This window comes from Phaseolus vulgaris, chromosome 8 (assembly GCF_000499845.2).
Source record: "Phaseolus vulgaris cultivar G19833 chromosome 8, P. vulgaris v2.0, whole genome shotgun sequence".
In the NCBI taxonomy this organism is placed as follows: domain Eukaryota; kingdom Viridiplantae; phylum Streptophyta; class Magnoliopsida; order Fabales; family Fabaceae; genus Phaseolus; species Phaseolus vulgaris.
Genome location: NC_023752.2, coordinates 52,382,922 through 52,401,584, shown reverse-complemented (window position 1 = coordinate 52,401,584; position 18,663 = coordinate 52,382,922). Strand labels below are relative to the sequence as shown.

Below are 18,663 nucleotides of genomic sequence, written 5' to 3'. Positions count from 1 at the left end.
TTTATAAGATTTAATAAGATCAATGAAAACTTACTTATAATCCTTAAAACATTATACTACAACCCAAAACTAAGATTAACTACAAAATCTTCAACTTATATCCATTATAAAATTCAAGTAGCTTGAAATATTAACAAAATCAAATTTACTTTGATTATTTAGTTGTAACACTTTGCAATATATGGTTTCATTCATTGATCTACCAACGGAAAAAATGCCTCGAAATATTAAAGACTTTTCATTAGATTTTGATACCAAAATTTGATGATTTACTCAAATTTTATTATTCCTTCTCAGAAATAAAAATTTAGTTTTGTATTATTTAGAGATTGATGAAAGTTACAGGCCTATAATGTCTCATTAAAGAAATCAATTTGTTTTTTCCTCTCACATCAAGACATGGGTAAGAAATCATCAAAACTTGGAGTATGATATCCTCAAGACCAATGTGCTCGGAACTCCAAAAAGTAATTAAATAAAAGAAAATTTATGAATACAAACAATTTGTGTTTCTTACTTTAATAAATAGAAATAAAAAACTAAGAAGATTCCAAGCTTCTTGAAGTGTATTTTAACCTGTTGTTTGTCCACTCAAATGTTTTAAAAGGAGAAAAGATAACTAGACGACTAAACCTGTCCAACATTGTGATTTTCCTAACACATCTTCACCTTAAATGTATTTGAGAATATATATGTTCCTACAATACCTAAACCCTGCAGAACACTTTCTCTTGTAGCAATCTTCTCGTCTTTCCGGTCTTTCGGTTAGGCCTCTTTCGGCTGGATCTCCTTTGATCTGGACACGATGGGGGAGTACCTGCGAATAAACTCCGACGATCAAGTCAGTCTGAGAGCTAGGTACCAGAAGAGTAGGGAGTGAATAGTTACCTTGGGTGTCGTGCCTCTTCTGCTATTTATACTGCTCTACATGGGCTATAGCTGTTGTGGGCCTGCTTTAGGATCCAAACGAAGGCCCAATTGTGTCTTAACCGTGCTTATCACCTAAGTTGACTTGTTTATAGCTAATTACGTGTTTAGCTTTGCATCTTGTCGTCTAGTCGGTTTTATCGTCTAGTCGGCCTTTCGGCCATCCGGTAGTACAATATGTTTAAATACTTGTAATTTAAATTAGTTTTTAGGAGTTTCTTTTGTAATGTTTTAGTTTTTAAAATATTGTTTAGATAAAGAATAGAAATATTGGTCTTTGTTTAAATTTAAGAAGTTAATATTGAAATATTATTAATATTTTTTTTTTACATTTTTGTTGTTTCTATGTAGAGTCTATGAATAAAATCCTATTGAAGCTCTTCCACATAGCACATTTCTTATCTTTCTAAAATATTTTCTAAACATAAAAACCGACACCATGCTAAATTTTTTTACTAAATGGATTAGAAGAGTGTATTGTTATTCTCTCATGCTTCTTAATTCAAGTTACATCAATCTCCTTAGATCTCCAAGGCATGGTTCAAAGCTTTACATTTTTGTGTCAACATTTGTAACCATTAGAAAATAGAGAGGTTTTGCCTTGAAGGATACGCGGATTTGGCCCTGTAAACAATCATGTGTGAACTCAACAAAGAAAAACATATTTGGAGATTACGTGCATGGATTTCATCAACTAATCTCCATGCATATCGTAGAATATCCAAAGGGATCAAAGGAATTAGAATATTCCCTTGTCAAGAAACAAAGAACGGTGAAAGAAGGCACTAAGATGAAAGACACAAGATACTAACAAAGTTATACTTTTTTATATTATGTTGGAAACCAACTTATGATGGAAACCACTTAGGAGAGTTTCTCAAGCCTCAACACTAAACATTGTGCGTTCTCAAATATCAATGCATGTTCCTAGAACCAGACGGTATTTGAGACTCGATGACACCTATGATGTTTTTACAGCTTTAAGAAAGCAATGTCTGAATTGTCTAAATCCAAGAAGACAAGTGCATTTGTTTCAAAAATATGGCTATAAAACTGTCATGTTTTTCTACTCTTTTCTTCTGCTCACGTTTTACCATCAGATACCAACCTTTATCGAGAGAGCCATGGCCACAAGCCACGGTGTCCTCTCAGCACTTGACAAAGCCAAGACACAAAGCTACCACTACAAGGCAATTGTGATAGCCGGGATGGGGTTCTTCACTGATGCATATGGTCTCTTTTGCATCATTGCAGTTATCAAGCTCATAGGTCGCTTGTACTACTATGACCCCATTAGTCACAGTCCAGGGAAGCTTCCAAGGAATGTAAGCAATGCAATAACAGGAGTTGCATTGTGTGGCACCCTTTCAGGGCAGCTCTTCTTTGGCTGGCTGGGTGACAAACTCGGCCGAAAAAGGGTTTATGGCATAACCCTTGCCACCACGGGGTGGTGTTCCTTGGCATCAGGGCTTTCTTTTGGCTCCACAGCCAAAAGTGTGGTTGCTAGTCTTTGCTTCTTCAGGTTCTGGCTAGGATTTGGCATAGGAGGAGGTTATCCCCTCTCGGCTGTTATAATGTCTGAATATGCCAATCAAAAGACTAGGGGAGCTTTTGTTGCTGCTGTTTTTGCTATGCAAGGGGTGGGAATGTTGTTTGCTGGAGGTGTAGCCATGTTGGTCTCCAAACTGTTCCTATTAGCATATCCAGCCAAAGTTTTTGCAGTTGATCCAGTGCAATCTACTCAACCACAAGGAGACTTCGTTTGGAGAATAGTGCTCATGTTTGGTGCATTTCCTGCTGCCTTCACTTATTACTGGAGAATGAAAATGCCAGAAACTGCAAGGTACACTGCCTTAGTGGAAGGAGATCACAGGAAGGCTGTTGAAGATATGGCCAAATTTCTTGAAAATGATATACCTTTAGAAGAATCATATACCAGGGTTGCTGCCACACCTAGCCTCTCTTATGGATTCTTCTCTTCAAAGTTTCTTGAGAAGCATGGCCTTCACCTTCTAGGAACAACCACCACCTGGTTCTTCTTGGATATTACCTTCTACAGTCTTCAGCTAACACAAAAAGATATTTACCCTGCGAGTGGATTTGTACCCAAGACTTCCCAAATGAATGCCATAGAGGAGGTGTTTCTACTCTCTAAAGCAATGTTTGCAGTGGCGCTGTTTGCCTCTGTCCCTGGATACTGGTGCACAGTGTACTTCATTGACAAGATTGGAAGGTACAAAATCCAACTTGGCGGATTTTTTGTAATGTCTGTTTGCATGCTGTTTTTAGGACTCAATTATAGAGAATATAGGGGAGATGAATGCAAATCAGATGACAAATATGATTATTGTGGCGGAAAACACACCCTGTTTGTCATTCTTTTTGAATTCACCCTTTTCTTTGCAAACTTTGGACCTAATAGCACAACATTTATAGTGCCAGCAGAGCTGTTCCCTGCCAGGTTCCGTTCAACATGCCATGGGATTTCAGCAGCAGCTGGTAAAGCAGGAGCTATCATTGGTGCTTTTGTTGTGCAAAGCTATACCGATAATGCAGAAGACAAAATAAAAGGAATCAAGATCGCACTTATGCCACTTTCAGTTGTCAATTTGCTAGGATTTTTCTGCACTTTCTTAGTGCCAGAAACACGAGGCCGGTCACTTGAAGAAATCTCTGGAGAAGATAAAGAGCTCCCAGGCAATATTGCTCAAGACAATGCAAACGAGACAACAACTGATACAGAAGAGGAAACAAAAGACTCTAACGTTGATAAAAGTCCAGAAAACATGATGGTTTAGTTAATCTTAATACCCCAACTAGAATAATCAATAATAAGAGGAAGGTGCAAAAACAATAATGTTTGTTTCAGTAAGTTATACTTGCACGTTTGTGTTCTTCTTTTCTTTCAGTTTCCCCTTTATATTCTTGTCTAAGAGATTAAAGAATAGTAGTTTGTGTGGTGTGGTTGCTAGAATAAGAGCTTCTTCGTTAAGTGTGCGAGTGTGTTAGCACCAGTAGAAGAACCAAAATGAATACTTATACTGTAATCTCTAATCCTAGTGCTTCTGTTTTTAGCCTATTAAATCCTTTGCCTTTTAATGTATCTCCACAGAAGAACAAAGAATTTATGCTTGTCTCATATCCTTACTTCCTAATGAGCTCGGATACGTGTTAGACACTCAGTTAAGGTGTCATATTTAAAAAACAGTATTTTTACGTCTCCAACATTCATGGGATATATAACAAGGGACAAGACACACCCATTTCATACTTACATTTTGTATTTCTCTTTTTCTATTTAAATTTGTGTTTGGATGAATTTAACTTACATGGTATCTTTTTCAACGATGGTAATCAATAAGGGGGTGAAATATTTTAAATGAATTAGATTCACTTTTCACTTTTCAATTTTAGATGAATGGATTAGATTCCCTTTTGTTAGGAAAAAAAGAGAGTAAATGATTCATAATAAAGTTCAGTGTACATATATATATTCGTTATTTTAAAAATTATAGGTGTGTGGCAGTGTCTTGCTTCATAGTTACTTTCTCTTACTCTAGATCCAAATCTTATTATCCACGGTGAAGACAATGCGAAAAAAGGAAAAGCTTTGACACCAAGTAACTATTTGGTGATGATAACTTATGAACCTCATAGTTTAGTTTTCAAACGCAGGAAATTTTTTAGATGAAGTATCGAAGTGTCTTCACTCTTAACCTATATTCCCAACTCAAGAAACATCTATCAAGGTCCAACTACTTGTAACAGATTCATAAAAGAGTGAAAGGCGGCACTTAGAAGGTTCACAAACATTGAATTTGATACAAAAGCATGTTGCTGATATCATGGTCATATTGTAATATTAGTATGTCACTGGTATTGCTTCACACAGATATACATGACACAATATTAGTATTACTCGCATGTGTAGTTAATGAGAGTATATAGGTTTATACAAGGAGTGATATCACAGGTATAAAATTTTCTAATCCATCACAAATTACATGAATTGGCTGCTCTAATTGGACTTTTATTGTAGAAATCAGGCTTTTCTATCGTTACTCAAGTGGAGTACCAGTATATGAGAAGTTCTTGAAGGTACTGTCATCCTTTTTTGGACTAGAAGCTGGAGAATCCAGCAAAGGCATATTAGTCCACCGCTCCTCGAAGTTAGCAACACAGTGCTTCCCAGAAATTTGGAACAAAGCATGGCCTAACTTCACGGGCTTCCAGTTTCTTCCAGTTGACAGACTTAAACCACTTGTGGCTTTTAATCTCCTCACTGCTTCTTGATCCACTGCCAAGGCGTTTGCTGACATCTTTCTGCAACAGCTGAAGAAGAAAACTTCCATTATGCTTCCGCAATCCAATACATGGCAATTGTGAAGCCAATGTATAAAAAGATTGGTTCTATATAAGAATATTTCACTATCATATGGATTTTTCGGAACCATACAGCAACAATAAAAGCCTTTTCCCTTAAGAGTGAGTGTTTGTCAAAAATATATTATTATAAGGGGGAAAAAACTAATGATTAGATGTAGGAGAAAATATGTACCCCTTTTAACAGTGAATGTGCCTCATTTGACAAAAATGCTGGGAGCTTGATTTTGTCTTTAATTATCTTCTGCTGCATCTTATGTCTATTTCCGCCGGAGAAAGGAGGCTGCAATGGGAGTAAACAGGAAAATAAAGTCTAGGAAAATTGTAAAAGTTACAGTAACCACTAAAAAATCAGCAAACTAAAGTATCAGCCTTACATAAATACATCCAAGTCTACAAAAATATGTCACAAACAAACACCTAATCACATGATCTACATAACTTTCTCAATCAATATGATAATTATTGGCAATTGCTTAGAAACAGGATTTTCAAAATACAATCATGTTTAAATATAATACTATTCAGGCTTTTCAAAATACAACCATGTTTAAATATAATACTATTCAGGCTGGACTTTGTAAAAGACTGGTGGTTAAACGATCAAAGTTGTAAAACACAGCACCACAATTTAAGGAAATGTAAGATGTGATTTTTGGAGAGCTACAGGCCATTAACTGGCTAATAGAAATCATTCACCATAATCTTAGGAGAATTCAGTTGGAGATTGATATCATTAACCATCATTCTTGGATTAACATAGTAGTGTTAACTTATATTTCTTGCTTCTGAAACAAAATAAATTTCGTGCAGATCAGACATACAAACTTATTCTGCCAATTCATTAGAAACAAAGCAGTTTCAGTAAAAACTTGAGTAAAATGCTATAACCCAAGCATAATGAATAACGAATAGCTTTCAATTATTTTCAAGAAAGTAGAAAACAGTCTATTGCCTTTCAGATAATCAAGTTGATCTATCAAGTTCAATGCAATTCGAGCTCCATCTTCAGTAGTAAATGCTTGAGAGATATGTCAAGTCGGAAAAATAAGTGCGACCACTACTTTATTATACTACAAGACAAAAAAAATACTAAGATTCTAACCTTTCCTGTAAGCATTTCATATAGTAAAATTCCCAAACTCCACCAATCAGCAGCCTTATCATGACCTTTTCCCATTACAATTTCAGGGGCCATGTATTCTACAGTTCCACACATAGAATTAGATCTTCCAGTCTCATTGAATTGCTTAGCCAGGCCAAAATCTGTTAACACAGCCTGATATCAAGCACATAAATTGCCGTAATACAATATGATAGAAGTTAGAAACAAATCACAAATCACTTTAGAATAAATACGCAGGCATGTGGCATGCCTAATGCAGAGAGACAGAATCACAGACGTAAGTTTATGTTATCTTACATGACCATCTACATCGAGAAGAATATTTTCAGGCTTAAGATCCCTGTGCATTATATCATTTGCGTGAAGATAAGAAACAGCACAGATAATCTCTGCGGCATAAAAGCGTGCCAAATCTTCCCTGACAAAATTTGTGTGAGACAGATATGTATAAGCGTTTCATATATAGTCATAGCATGCGGCTTACAATACCTGAATAGGCCTTGGTGATAGAGCTGAAAGAAAAGATGGCCACCATTGACAAAATCAAGCACAAGGTACAACCTATATTTGGTCTGTAAGTTCAACAAATAAAGGTTGTCGTTATGCAAATATGATAGTACTGTTCATTTTCTTAGCCTGACACTGAAACATATGATATGATCAAAAGTATTACTTGGAAAGCGTATCTGAGCCGCACAACAAATGGGTTGTCCACCTTTGTTAGTATATCCCTTTCAGATTTTACATATTCAGCATGGTTTCTCTCCATGATCTTATCCTTACGCATGACCTTCATAGCATATATTTCAGAAGTACCTGCCCTCCTCACCTGGTACACCTTGCCAAAAGCACCTTGCCCAACAACCTTCAAAAGTTCAAAATCCTCAACTCCAATAGTCTGATTATTCAGACAGTAATCATCGAAATGTAAATCATTTTTCTCTACTGCTGTATTGTTAATAGAATGTTTCTTAAGTCCTTTCTGTGTGTCTATTAAGACCTCCACAAGATCCAATGCATCTTCTGTCTCATGTAAGGTGAGCTTGCTAAGCTGCAAGGACCGATCAATACAAGTTGTGGGAGCCAATAAAGATTGAGAGCGGATGTTATTGCAGTCAAAATCATTGTAAATCTTTCCACCTGAACCTCGTGTAGCTACGTGATCTCCATATTTCTCGGAGCTTACTGTTATTGAGGCTTCAACAGGAGATGAACCAAACACATCAGAAAATTCAAAATCCTCACAATTCGAAGAAGGCAAAAGATCGGGTGGTCCATTTGATAGAACCAACTGGTTCAGGAAAGACTTTGGTGAACTATTTCCATTCAAGACAGAGAACTGAGAGGAAACCATGACTCTTTGATAAAACAAGGAGAGTGCAGAAAATGAGACTAAGAAACTTCAGAACTATTGGTGTGCCTTGCCAAAAGATTACTCCCCAAATGGAGGAAGATGGAAACCCAACAATTAGCTCTATCAATTGAGAATGAACGTATACTACTTCAGGAGCTCCCAGAAAACTTGGTAGCAAGAAGCAAACCAAAATCCAGAAAAGGAAATTGCTTTTGCTTCCCGCTCTACAGGAAACGTTGGATCTAGCGACACTTGTCAAATTCATGAAGATCGGGTAGTCAATTCTGTAATTCAGCACAATAAAACAGTTAATTCAAGTTTTCTGCATTAAAGTGTAGAACGGAGGGAATAACATACAAATATACAACAGCATGAAGATTGAAACAAACATTTAAACTCATAAAAACAAGAGAAAGATTTGAAATTGCAGTAGGGCGAGTGGGAGGAGGAGGAACCCAATGAATATCGTCTCTTGGCAGTTTCAAATTAGAAAACCACAATTCAAAAAAGTCTAAAGATAACATAAACTCCAAAATACACTATTATTTCGTTAGTAATCAACTTCCAAATGAAGAAATTGAAAAGGGTAATTTCAAATCATCGTATATAAAACACAAGATATATGAAAGATTTGTTTTTTCACAGAAACAAAACAGAGTAAAAACAACCCAAAGACTAACATAGAACAATTTCTGGACAGAGAGTTTGAAAGTTAACTCACATTGAAGAGAATGCAGGGAAGGGCTGTTAACAAACGAAACTATAAAGGTTTTTTTTTTCTGTTCATAATTTTTTTCTTTGTAAAATGTTAAATTAGTTTTGGAGGCGGTTATTCTTTTTCGCGGCTTCGACAGAAAAACACGAGTTGACTCTGAAGAGGACAACATGGATTTAAAAAAAAACACACGTTTAAAATAAGATTTACTTTTTTAAAAAAGATTGAAATGATGTTTTATAACATATTTTTTTTTAAATATACACTTGCCAAATTCAGATAAGATAATTTGAATTATTTCCACAAAAGATGTTAGTTATATTATTATTGCAACTTTTATGCTAAAATTATATAAAAATTTGAAAAAGGAATTAAAATTGGAATTTCTATGGCTTTGGGTTTGGGATTCGATTAAATGAACCTGAAGTAAAGCAACGTAATACATTACAGAGTGGATGTACTTGTAAGCAATTCTTTGTATTTCGTGGCGTATGCAAATCAACTTCCATGTTATTTTACTTCACAATTTAATCTCTAAATTCATTATTATTTGTACCGGTCGGCACTGGACGACCCCAGGGTACTCATGGTAAAATTATCACAAAAACCCCTGCGTCTCATACGACTCTTCGTCCTTCCATGACCTCGAGCCTGGGGGGCAAGTGTACCGGTCGGCACCGGACGACCCCAGGGTACTCATGGTAAAATCATCACAAAACCCTGCGTCTTATACGACTCTTCGTCCTTCCATGACCTCTAGCCGGACGGCCGAATGGTTTATGTCGATTAAATCTAATTTAATCCAGAACGTGGTTACACGTGTAGAAAAGAGCAGTTATGACAACCATTGACGAAGTAAAAACACGTTCTCTAGACCACTCCCCTGGTTTTCAGGAAACCACCAGGCACGACCCAAAGACCACTAAGCATGTCTCTAACCATCAACTGATTGGCCCACATGGCCAAGGCCCAGGTCAACCTACTAAAGGGACTTCTGAAAAGGGGGAAAAGGTACGTTTTCCATACGATCAGAGAATTCACACTTGAGCACCATCGCTGACTTGAGCGTCGGAGTGCAATCGCAGGTACCCCCGCCGGCCGACCGAAGCACGCGAAGAGAAAGAAGACTTGAAGAATAGGACAACCAAGAGTGAAGAAGACACCTTGTATCGACGTGGATCAACATTACTCAGTCCCCAATATCCATACAGGTACAATTGGCGCCCACCGTGGGGCCCGAGTAATCATTATTCCCAGACCCAAGGATCCCAACGCTTGAAGATGGACTCAACGGCAAACAACAACAATGATATCTCCGAAGAGCATAGGACCATACTCCAAACCCTCCAGATTCAGATGCAGGAGTTACTCCAAAAAGGAGTCATCGATCAACTTCGCCAGGATGAAGAAAGGAAAAGACGAGAAGAAGAGCGTCAACAACACGCAGAGGAGATAGCACAATTGAAAGAACAGAACAAGAGATTGTTGGATAGACTTGAGCAATCTGAACGCGAAGGGCATTCACGTGCACCTTCTCCATCACCGTTCCAATCAGGAACAAGAACAATAGCCCAGGCTATACCTCACACGTCACTCGTTCAACACACCCGTCAGAGTGCAAAGCCAGTAACCCCAAACGAGGTAGCAAACCCGAAAGGCCATCCGTTCACTGATGACATCATAGCCACTCCTCTCCCTGACAAGTGGAGGGGCCTAACGATAAACCTTTATGACGGTTCCACAGACCCAGACGAACATCTGAATATATTTAGAACTCAAATGACCCTTTACACAACCGACCGAACGGTATGGTGTAAAGTCTTCCCCACCTCTCTCAGGGAAGGCCCCCTTGGATGGTTTTCGGACCTTCCACCCAATTCCATTGCAAGCTTCGACGCTTTGGAATTGAAGTTCACCACGCAATACGCCACAAGTAGACCTCATCGGACATCCTCCATGTCTCTTCTGAATGTCAAACAAGAAAGGGGAGAATCATTGAGAACGTTCATGAACAGATTTAGCAAAGTGTGTATGAACATTCGTAATCTTAATCCAGAAATAGCCATGCATCATTTGGTCTCGGCCATACTACCAGGAAGGTTCACTGAAAGCCTTATCAAACGACCTCCGTGCAATATGGATGAATTAAGAACAAGAGCAACAAAGTTCATGCAGATAGAAGAACATATTGACTACCATCGAAAAACTTATGCTGAGAACACGGACAATAGCAAAGGAATTCGTCCCCCCACAATACCGACCGACCGAGAACGACATCGCCCCAATAGGGGACCCCGTTTCCACAACTACACTCCCTTGATTGTACCAAGGGGTAAGGTTCTCGACGAAGCACTGCAGATTGAATTGATTCCGACATTGAGGCCATCACAAACCCCTCCCAATGCCGACACCAGTAAACGTTGCCAATACCATCGTAACTATGGCCACACGACCGAAGGATGCCAAGCACTGAAAGATAAAATTGAAGAGCTCGTCCAGGCCGGTCATCTGCGCAAGTTCGTGAAAACCACCATCACTGCACCCAGGTCACCCCAGCGTGATCATGATCCCCGCGAACGTTCGGGACGAAGAGACGACCGGACCCGTGACAACCACTATCGTTCAAGCAGAAGAAAAAGAAGCGAAAGTCCGATCAGACGAACGAGGCCTAAAAGCGAAAGCCCTGAACGTAGAAGTCGAACTAAACAAAAAGTTCGCACAGTCATCAATACAATCGCTGGACCGGTGTCGCTCGGTCAGCCCCCTCAAGAAATTAATTACATTGCAGGCGGCTTTGCGGGTGGAGGATGCTCTAATTCGGCAAGGAAAAAACATTTGAGAGCAATTCAATCCGTTCATTCGACTCCCACACAACGCCGACCGCATATACCACCAATCACTTTCACTGACGAAGACTTCACAGCAATCGATCCATCTCAAGATGACCCCATGGTAATAACTGTGGAGATAGATAAATTCGCAATTGCAAAAGTTTTGGTAGATCAGGGTAGCTCGGTCGACATCCTATATTGGGAAACGTTTAAGAAGATGAAGATTCCAGAGGCAGAGATACAACCCTACAACGAGCAGATAGTTGGTTTCTCAGGGGAAAGAGTGGATACGAAAGGATTTATCGATCTATACACCACGTTCGGGGATGATTACCTCAGCAAGACCATCAACATACGATATCTACTCGTTAATGCCAATACATCGTACAATATTTTGCTCGGTCGACCATCTATCAACAGATTGAAAGCCATTGTCTCAACTCCTCATTTAGCTATGAAGTTCCCCTCGGTCAATGGAGACATAGCAACCGTACATATAGACCAGAAGACAGCACGAGAGTGTTATGTAGCTAGCCTGAAGGTGGAGCCGACCCGAAGGCTTTATACCACATCAGCCGAACGGACCACAGAGCGAAGAGGTCGGTCAACAGAAAGACGCTCCAGAGGAAGAGAATCTAGAAGACACTTGGTCGCTTTAGTCGATCTAGATCCTCGACTGGATGATCCCCGAATGGAAGCAGGAGAAGATCTTCAACCCATATTCCTTCGGGACAAAGACCGGAAAACATACATGGGAACATCCCTCAAACCAGACGACCGAGAGACGATCGGTAAAACATTAACAAAGAACGCTGATCTTTTCGCCTGGACGGCTGCAGACATGCCAGGGGTAAAATCAGATGTGATTACCCATCGATTGTCTGTTTATACGGAGGCCAGGCCGATCGCTCAAAAGAAAAGGAAACTAGGTGAAGAACGGCGGAAAGCCGCACGAGAAGAAACCGACAAGCTAATTCAAGCTGGTTTTATTCAAAAGGCCCACTATACGACATGGCTAGCCAATGTAGTGATGGTAAAAAAGACGAATGGAAAATGGAGAATGTGCGTAGACTACACAGACCTTAACAAAGCGTGCCCAAAGGACTCGTATCCTCTACCTACTATCGACCGGCTGGTCGACGGTGCAGCCGGTCATCAAATCCTAAGTTTCCTTGATGCTTATTCAGGTTACAATCAAATACAAATGTACCACCGTGATCGAGAAAAAACCGCGTTTAGAACAGATTCTGATAATTTCTTCTATGAAGTCATGCCGTTCGGCCTCAAGAATGCAGGAGCCACATACCAACGACTCATGGATCACGTATTCCACGACATGATCGGTCGGAATGTAGAAGTATACGTTGACGACATCGTCGTCAAATCAGACTCTTGCGAACAACATGTTTCTGACTTAAAAGAGGTTTTTCAAGCCTTGCGTCAATACCGCATGCGTTTAAACCCGGAGAAGTGCGCGTTCGGCGTAGAAGGGGGGAAGTTCTTAGGCTTCATGCTCACACATCGGGGTATAGAGGCTAATCCAGAAAAATGCAAGGCAATCACCGAAATGCGAAGTCCCAACGGACTCAAAGAGATCCAGAGACTAGTCGGCCGTCTCACTTCGTTGTCTCGATTCGTACCCAAGCTTGCCGAACGAACGAGACCCATCATAAAACTTCTGAAGAAGACAAGTAAATTTGAATGGACAGATGAATGTGAACAAAATTTCCAACAGTTAAAAGCATTTCTGGCATCTCCACCGGTCATCCAGAAACCGAACGCACGGGAACCCATTGTGGTCTACCTCGCCGTCTCCAATGAAGCGGTGAGTTCCGCTCTGGTACAAGAAATTAAAGCGGAAGAACGACCGGTATATTTTGTAAGTCGAGTCTTACATGACGCAGAAACCCGGTACCAAATGGTCGAAAAAGTTGCCTTCGCTTTGGTCATCACCGCACGACGGATGCGGATGTATTTCCAAAATCACAAGGTCATTGTTAGGACTAACTATCCCATTATGAAGATTCTCACCAAACCTGACCTCGCCGGACGAATGATAGGTTGGGCAGTCGAACTGTCAAAATTCCACATCGAATACCAACCCAGGGGAGCCATCAAGTCCCAAGCCCTCGCCGACTTCACAGCAGAACTCACTCCCTATCTGACCGAACGGACTCCCCGATGGACACTATACGTAGATGGGTCATCTAACAGTCGTTCGTCCGGAGCAGGAGTTGTACTTGAAGGACCAGGGGAGATTGTTGTCGAACAAGCCATGAAATTTGAATTTAAAACTTCCAATAATCAAGCCGAATACGAAGCTATAATCGCAGGTTTGCATCTGGCGATTGAATTGGAGGTAACAAATATAACTTGTAAAAGCGACTCCCGTCTAGTCGTCGGACAGCTTACAGGGGAGTATGAGGTAAGAGAAACATTACTCCAACAGTATTTTCATTTCGTAAAAAATCTTCTAAACAGGTTCAAAGAAATCTCCTTCCAACACGTACGGAGGGAAAATAATACTAGGGCGGACGCTCTATCGAGATTGGCTACCCTAAAAAAGAAAGGCGCCCACCGGTCGGCCATACACGTGACCCTGGCTAAACCAAGTGTTGGTACCGAAGAATGCATGGCGACTGACACCCAACCTAACTGGATGACTCCCATAAAACAATATCTTACCGATGGTGTATGCGATCCACATTTGGAGAAAACGATGAAGTTACAAGCCGCCCGATACATACTGATTGGCGAAGATCTTTACAGGAGAGGGTATTCCCGTCCCCTCCTAAAATGCCTTGGTCCAGAACAAGTCACTTATGTAATGACCGAGTTACACGAAGGGATATGCGGAACCCATTCAGGAGCGCGGACTATGTCCGCCAAAATTCTGAGAGCAGGATACTACTGGCCGACCTTACAAGGAGACTGCACTGAATACGTTCAAAAGTGCGTGAAATGTCAAGAGTTCGGCACCCTATTGCACCAAAAACCAGAGCATTTGCACTACATCCTATCCCCTTGGCCGTTCGTGAAATGGGGAATGGATATTATCGGACCTTTCACACCCGGAAAAGGGCAATGCAAGTTCCTACTGGTGGGTATAGATTACTTTACCAAATGGATTGAGGCTGAACCACTAACAGCCATCACCGCCCGGAACGTACAAAGCTTTGTGTGGAAAAACATTGTCTGCAGGTTCGGCCTACCTCAGATCGTTATCACAGACAACGGTCGACAGTTCACCGACCGTGGGCTAGCTGAATTCTATGAGAAACTTCACATCAAACATATAACGAGTTCGGTCGAACACCCTCAAACCAACGGTCAGGCGGAAGCCGCCAACAAAGTTATTCTCAATGAGTTAAAGAAGAGACTTGGCCCGTCCAAGGGAAATTGGACTGAAGAATTGTTAGAGGTTCTGTGGGCTTATCGTTGTACTCCCCAGTCAACAACTCAAGAAACACCTTATAGCCTGACGTACGGCACAGAAGCCATGATTCCGGTCGAAATCGGCGAGCCTTCACTACGCCGACAGACGTTAGACCTAGACTTAAACAAGGAAAGTCTACTAGTCGGCCTCGACCTCATCAATGAATTAAGGGACAAATGCAAGATAAGGGAAGAAGCATGCAAGATACGAGCAGCACGAAGGTACAACTCCAAAGTGAAGCCACGAAGCTATCAGAAAGGAGATCTAGTTTGGCGCATGCGCAGCGACGCCCGGAAGGACGGAGGAAAGTTTTCAAGCAATTGGGAAGGTCCGTTCCGCATCTCCGACACAGCAACAGGAGGAGCTTATTACTTAGAATATTTGTCAGGAAAATCTGCACCGAGAACGTGGAATGCCACGCATCTCAAATTCTATTACAGTTGATGAATAAACTTAGTGCACTCTTTCCTCGCTCGGTAGTTTTATCCCTAAGGAGGGTTTTCTACCGAGAAGGTTTTAACGAGGCACTTTAAATCACCAATCTTGGTCAGAAATTCAGTTAATTCACCGTTCATTCGGTCGGAATACATAACGAAAGTTATCCGAACTATAACTTTAACGTTATTCACCAACCTTGGTCAGAAATCGAAATTATTTATGCCTCGTTCGGCATCAGAATTATTCAGAATTATTTATGCCTCGTCCGGCATCATAATTATCTTATTACTTTAATGTAATCAGAATTATTTATGCCTCGTCCGGCATCAGAATTATCTTATTACTTTCAGGTAATCCGAATTATTTATGCCTCGTCCGGCGTCCGAATTATCTATTAATTCATTAACCGTGCGTTCGGCCAGAAATCCGAATATATAACGAATTATAACTTCAACGTTATTCACCAACCTTGGTCAGAAATCGAAATTATTTATGCCTCGTTAACCGTTCGTTCGGCCAGAAATCCGAATATATAACGAATTATAACTTCAACGTTATTCACCAACCTTGGTCAGAAATCGAAATTATTTATGCCTCGTTAACCGTTCGTTCGGCCAGAATATATAACGAATTATAACTTGAACGTTATTCACCAACCTTGGTCAGAAATCGAAATTATTTATGCCTCGTTCGGCATCAGAATTATTCAGAATTATTTATGCCCCTCCGGCATCAGAATTATCTTATTACTTTAATGTAATCAGAATTATTTATGCCTCGTCCGGCATCAGAATTATCTTATTACTTTAAGGTAATGCGAATTATTTATGCCTCGTCCGGCATCAGAATTATCTTATTACTTTAAGGTAATCCGAATTATTTATGCCTCGTCCGGCATCAGAATTATATCATTACAATTATTCACCAACCTTGGTCAGAAATTCAATCAATTTATTAATTAACCGTTCATTCGGTCGAGATTATATAACTACGGCTCTCCGAATCATATACTTCTTCAAACCCGGATCTATGCTCAACAATCTCTGCAACATAAACACGAAAGTAAGAAACAGATACGCTATTAGCCGAACGACCGCAAGAAGAAGGTGCTCACCTTTTAGTTCCGCCTACTGCTTGGACGACCCATAAAGAGCTATCAGTTCCCGCGTAGGGAGCCTACACGGTAGTTGATTCACGGCCATCAAAATTTCTTGGTCGATGGGAGACAAAGATTCCCAAAGCCGATGGTCAAGAGAGATGGGATTCTCCGTCCAATAGAATGGAAATTTTGTGCTTCCAGCGGCATTATAGAATAGATTTTGTGCACCGGACGACCCCAGGGTACTCATGGTAAAATTATCACAAAAACCCCTGCGTCTCATACGACTCTTCGTCCTTCCATGACCTCGAGCCTGGGGGGCAAGTGTACCGGTCGGCACTGGACGACCCCAGGGTACTCATGGTAAAATTATCACAAAAACCCCTGCGTCTCATACGACTCTTCGTCCTTCCATGACCTCGAGCCTGGGGGGCAAGTGTACCGGTCGGCACCGGACGACCCCAGGGTACTCATGGTAAAATCATCACAAAACCCTGCGTCTTATACGACTCTTCGTCCTTCCATGACCTCTAGCCGGACGGCCGAATGGTTTATGTCGATTAAATCTAATTTAATCCAGAACGTGGTTACACGTGTAGAAAAGAGCAGTTATGACAACCATTGACGAAGTAAAAACACGTTCTCTAGACCACTCCCCTGGTTTTCAGGAAACCACCAGGCACGACCCAAAGACCACTAAGCATGTCTCTAACCATCAACTGATTGGCCCACATGGCCAAGGCCCAGGTCAACCTACTAAAGGGACTTCTGAAAAGGGGGAAAAGGTACGTTTTCCATACGATCAGAGAATTCACACTTGAGCACCATCGCTGACTTGAGCGTCGGAGTGCAATCGCAGGTACCCCCGCCGGCCGACCGAAGCACGCGAAGAGAAAGAAGACTTGAAGAATAGGACAACCAAGAGTGAAGAAGACACCTTGTATCGACGTGGATCAACATTACTCAGTCCCCAATATCCATACAGGTACTTGTACTTGTAAAATTGGAATTTCTATGGCTTTGGGTTTGGGATTCGATTAAATGAACCTGAAGTAAAGCAACGTAATACATTACAGAGTGGATGTACTTGTAAGCAATTCTTTGTATTTCGTGGCGTATGCAAATCAACTTCCATGTTATTTTACTTCACAATTTAATCTCTAAATTCATTATTATTTAATCCAAAAACCACGTGTGAGAACTTGTTTTGTTGCATCATTGACGCGACTATTCATCTAATCTTGTTCAATTATGGAATAAATAATTTTTGACAACAAAACTAATATAGCATGTGAACATATCCTACCTTTTTTGTTTCATTCTTTTTAAGTACTTTTCAAACGCAAGTTTTGCTAAAGATTACTTTCCCTTGTTTACTTCATATTTCACATTTTGCACATCTTTGATAAAAAAAAAACAATCATTTTAGTAAGGTAATTTTGGTCCCTAAAATATAAACTAATATCAATTTAGCTTTTAAAATAATTGTACCGATATGACCGACCGACATCATGACGTGTCTTGGTCTCCCTGCCCGAGATGACTGAGACACCCGCTGACGTGTTCCAGTCTGCCTACCCGAGCTGACCAAGACACCACGCACGGTCAGGCTGACCAACACGTATAACCATTAACGCTCAAACCAAGGTTAGTGAAGCTAAACTATCATTAAGGATTAGGTAATGCAACCCTAAGTGTGATCCATACCATTAATCAGACCCAATGAGGTAAGCCCATTAAAATAATATAAATAACACACATTCCAAGGAACAAGGTACATCATTTATTACTATGCACATATCCGAGTGCCGATCACCCGCTTTACTGACTTGAGCGTCAGAGTGTCTTCTGCAGGTACTTCCCCCATTTGGCATTCACCCGTGACGAGAGTCGAAGGAGAAGCACGGAGGCGAGAAGGATCCCAGTGAAGCCTTAGCAAGCTGCCCGACCGAAGGAGAAGGACGAAGACTTCAATAGTTCTCTAGGTCTCATCTCCCTAGCAGGAACAATTGGCACCCACCGTGGGGCCGAAAGAAACTAGCTAAAGAGAGAAAGTAGATGGTCTCAACCAGAAGCATGGAAAGGATGACTGATGCCGACCAAGCAACGTTGCTGCTGTCTCTCTAGAGAGAGATGGCCGAGATGAAGAGGAGGACAGAGGAAGCTGTCTAGAAAAATGAACAAGAGATGCAAGCTCTCCGAAGGGAGATGACGAGATGAAGAGGAAGCTAATGGAGGGAGGACCATCCACTGGACCGACCAATGTGGTCGGCAGGTCCTTCGCCTCTCCTCCCCACTCGAGACCGGTGGAGAAGACTAGAGACAAGGTTCTCACCCACGAGATGGAGGGAGAA

The 18,663-nt window shown here is 40.8% G+C and overlaps 2 protein-coding genes and 1 pseudogene across 2 annotated transcripts; 2 read left to right on the top strand and 1 right to left on the bottom strand.

Moving 5' to 3' along the window:
* The first annotated feature begins 2,051 nt into the window (after positions 1-2,051).
* Positions 2,052-3,725, top strand: LOC137825667 (low affinity inorganic phosphate transporter 8-like). Its single transcript, XM_068631392.1, has one exon. It carries the CDS (start codon positions 2,052-2,054, stop codon positions 3,723-3,725), a length of 1,674 nt encoding a protein of 557 aa, XP_068487493.1.
* A 996-nt stretch (positions 3,726-4,721) lies between these two features.
* Positions 4,722-8,472, bottom strand: LOC137825666 (serine/threonine-protein kinase AtPK2/AtPK19-like; annotated as a pseudogene).
* A 1,314-nt stretch (positions 8,473-9,786) lies between these two features.
* Positions 9,787-15,216, top strand: LOC137825335 (uncharacterized). Its single transcript, XM_068631007.1, has one exon. It carries the CDS (start codon positions 9,787-9,789, stop codon positions 15,214-15,216), a length of 5,430 nt encoding a protein of 1,809 aa, XP_068487108.1.
* Positions 15,217-18,663: the final 3,447 nt, after the last annotated feature.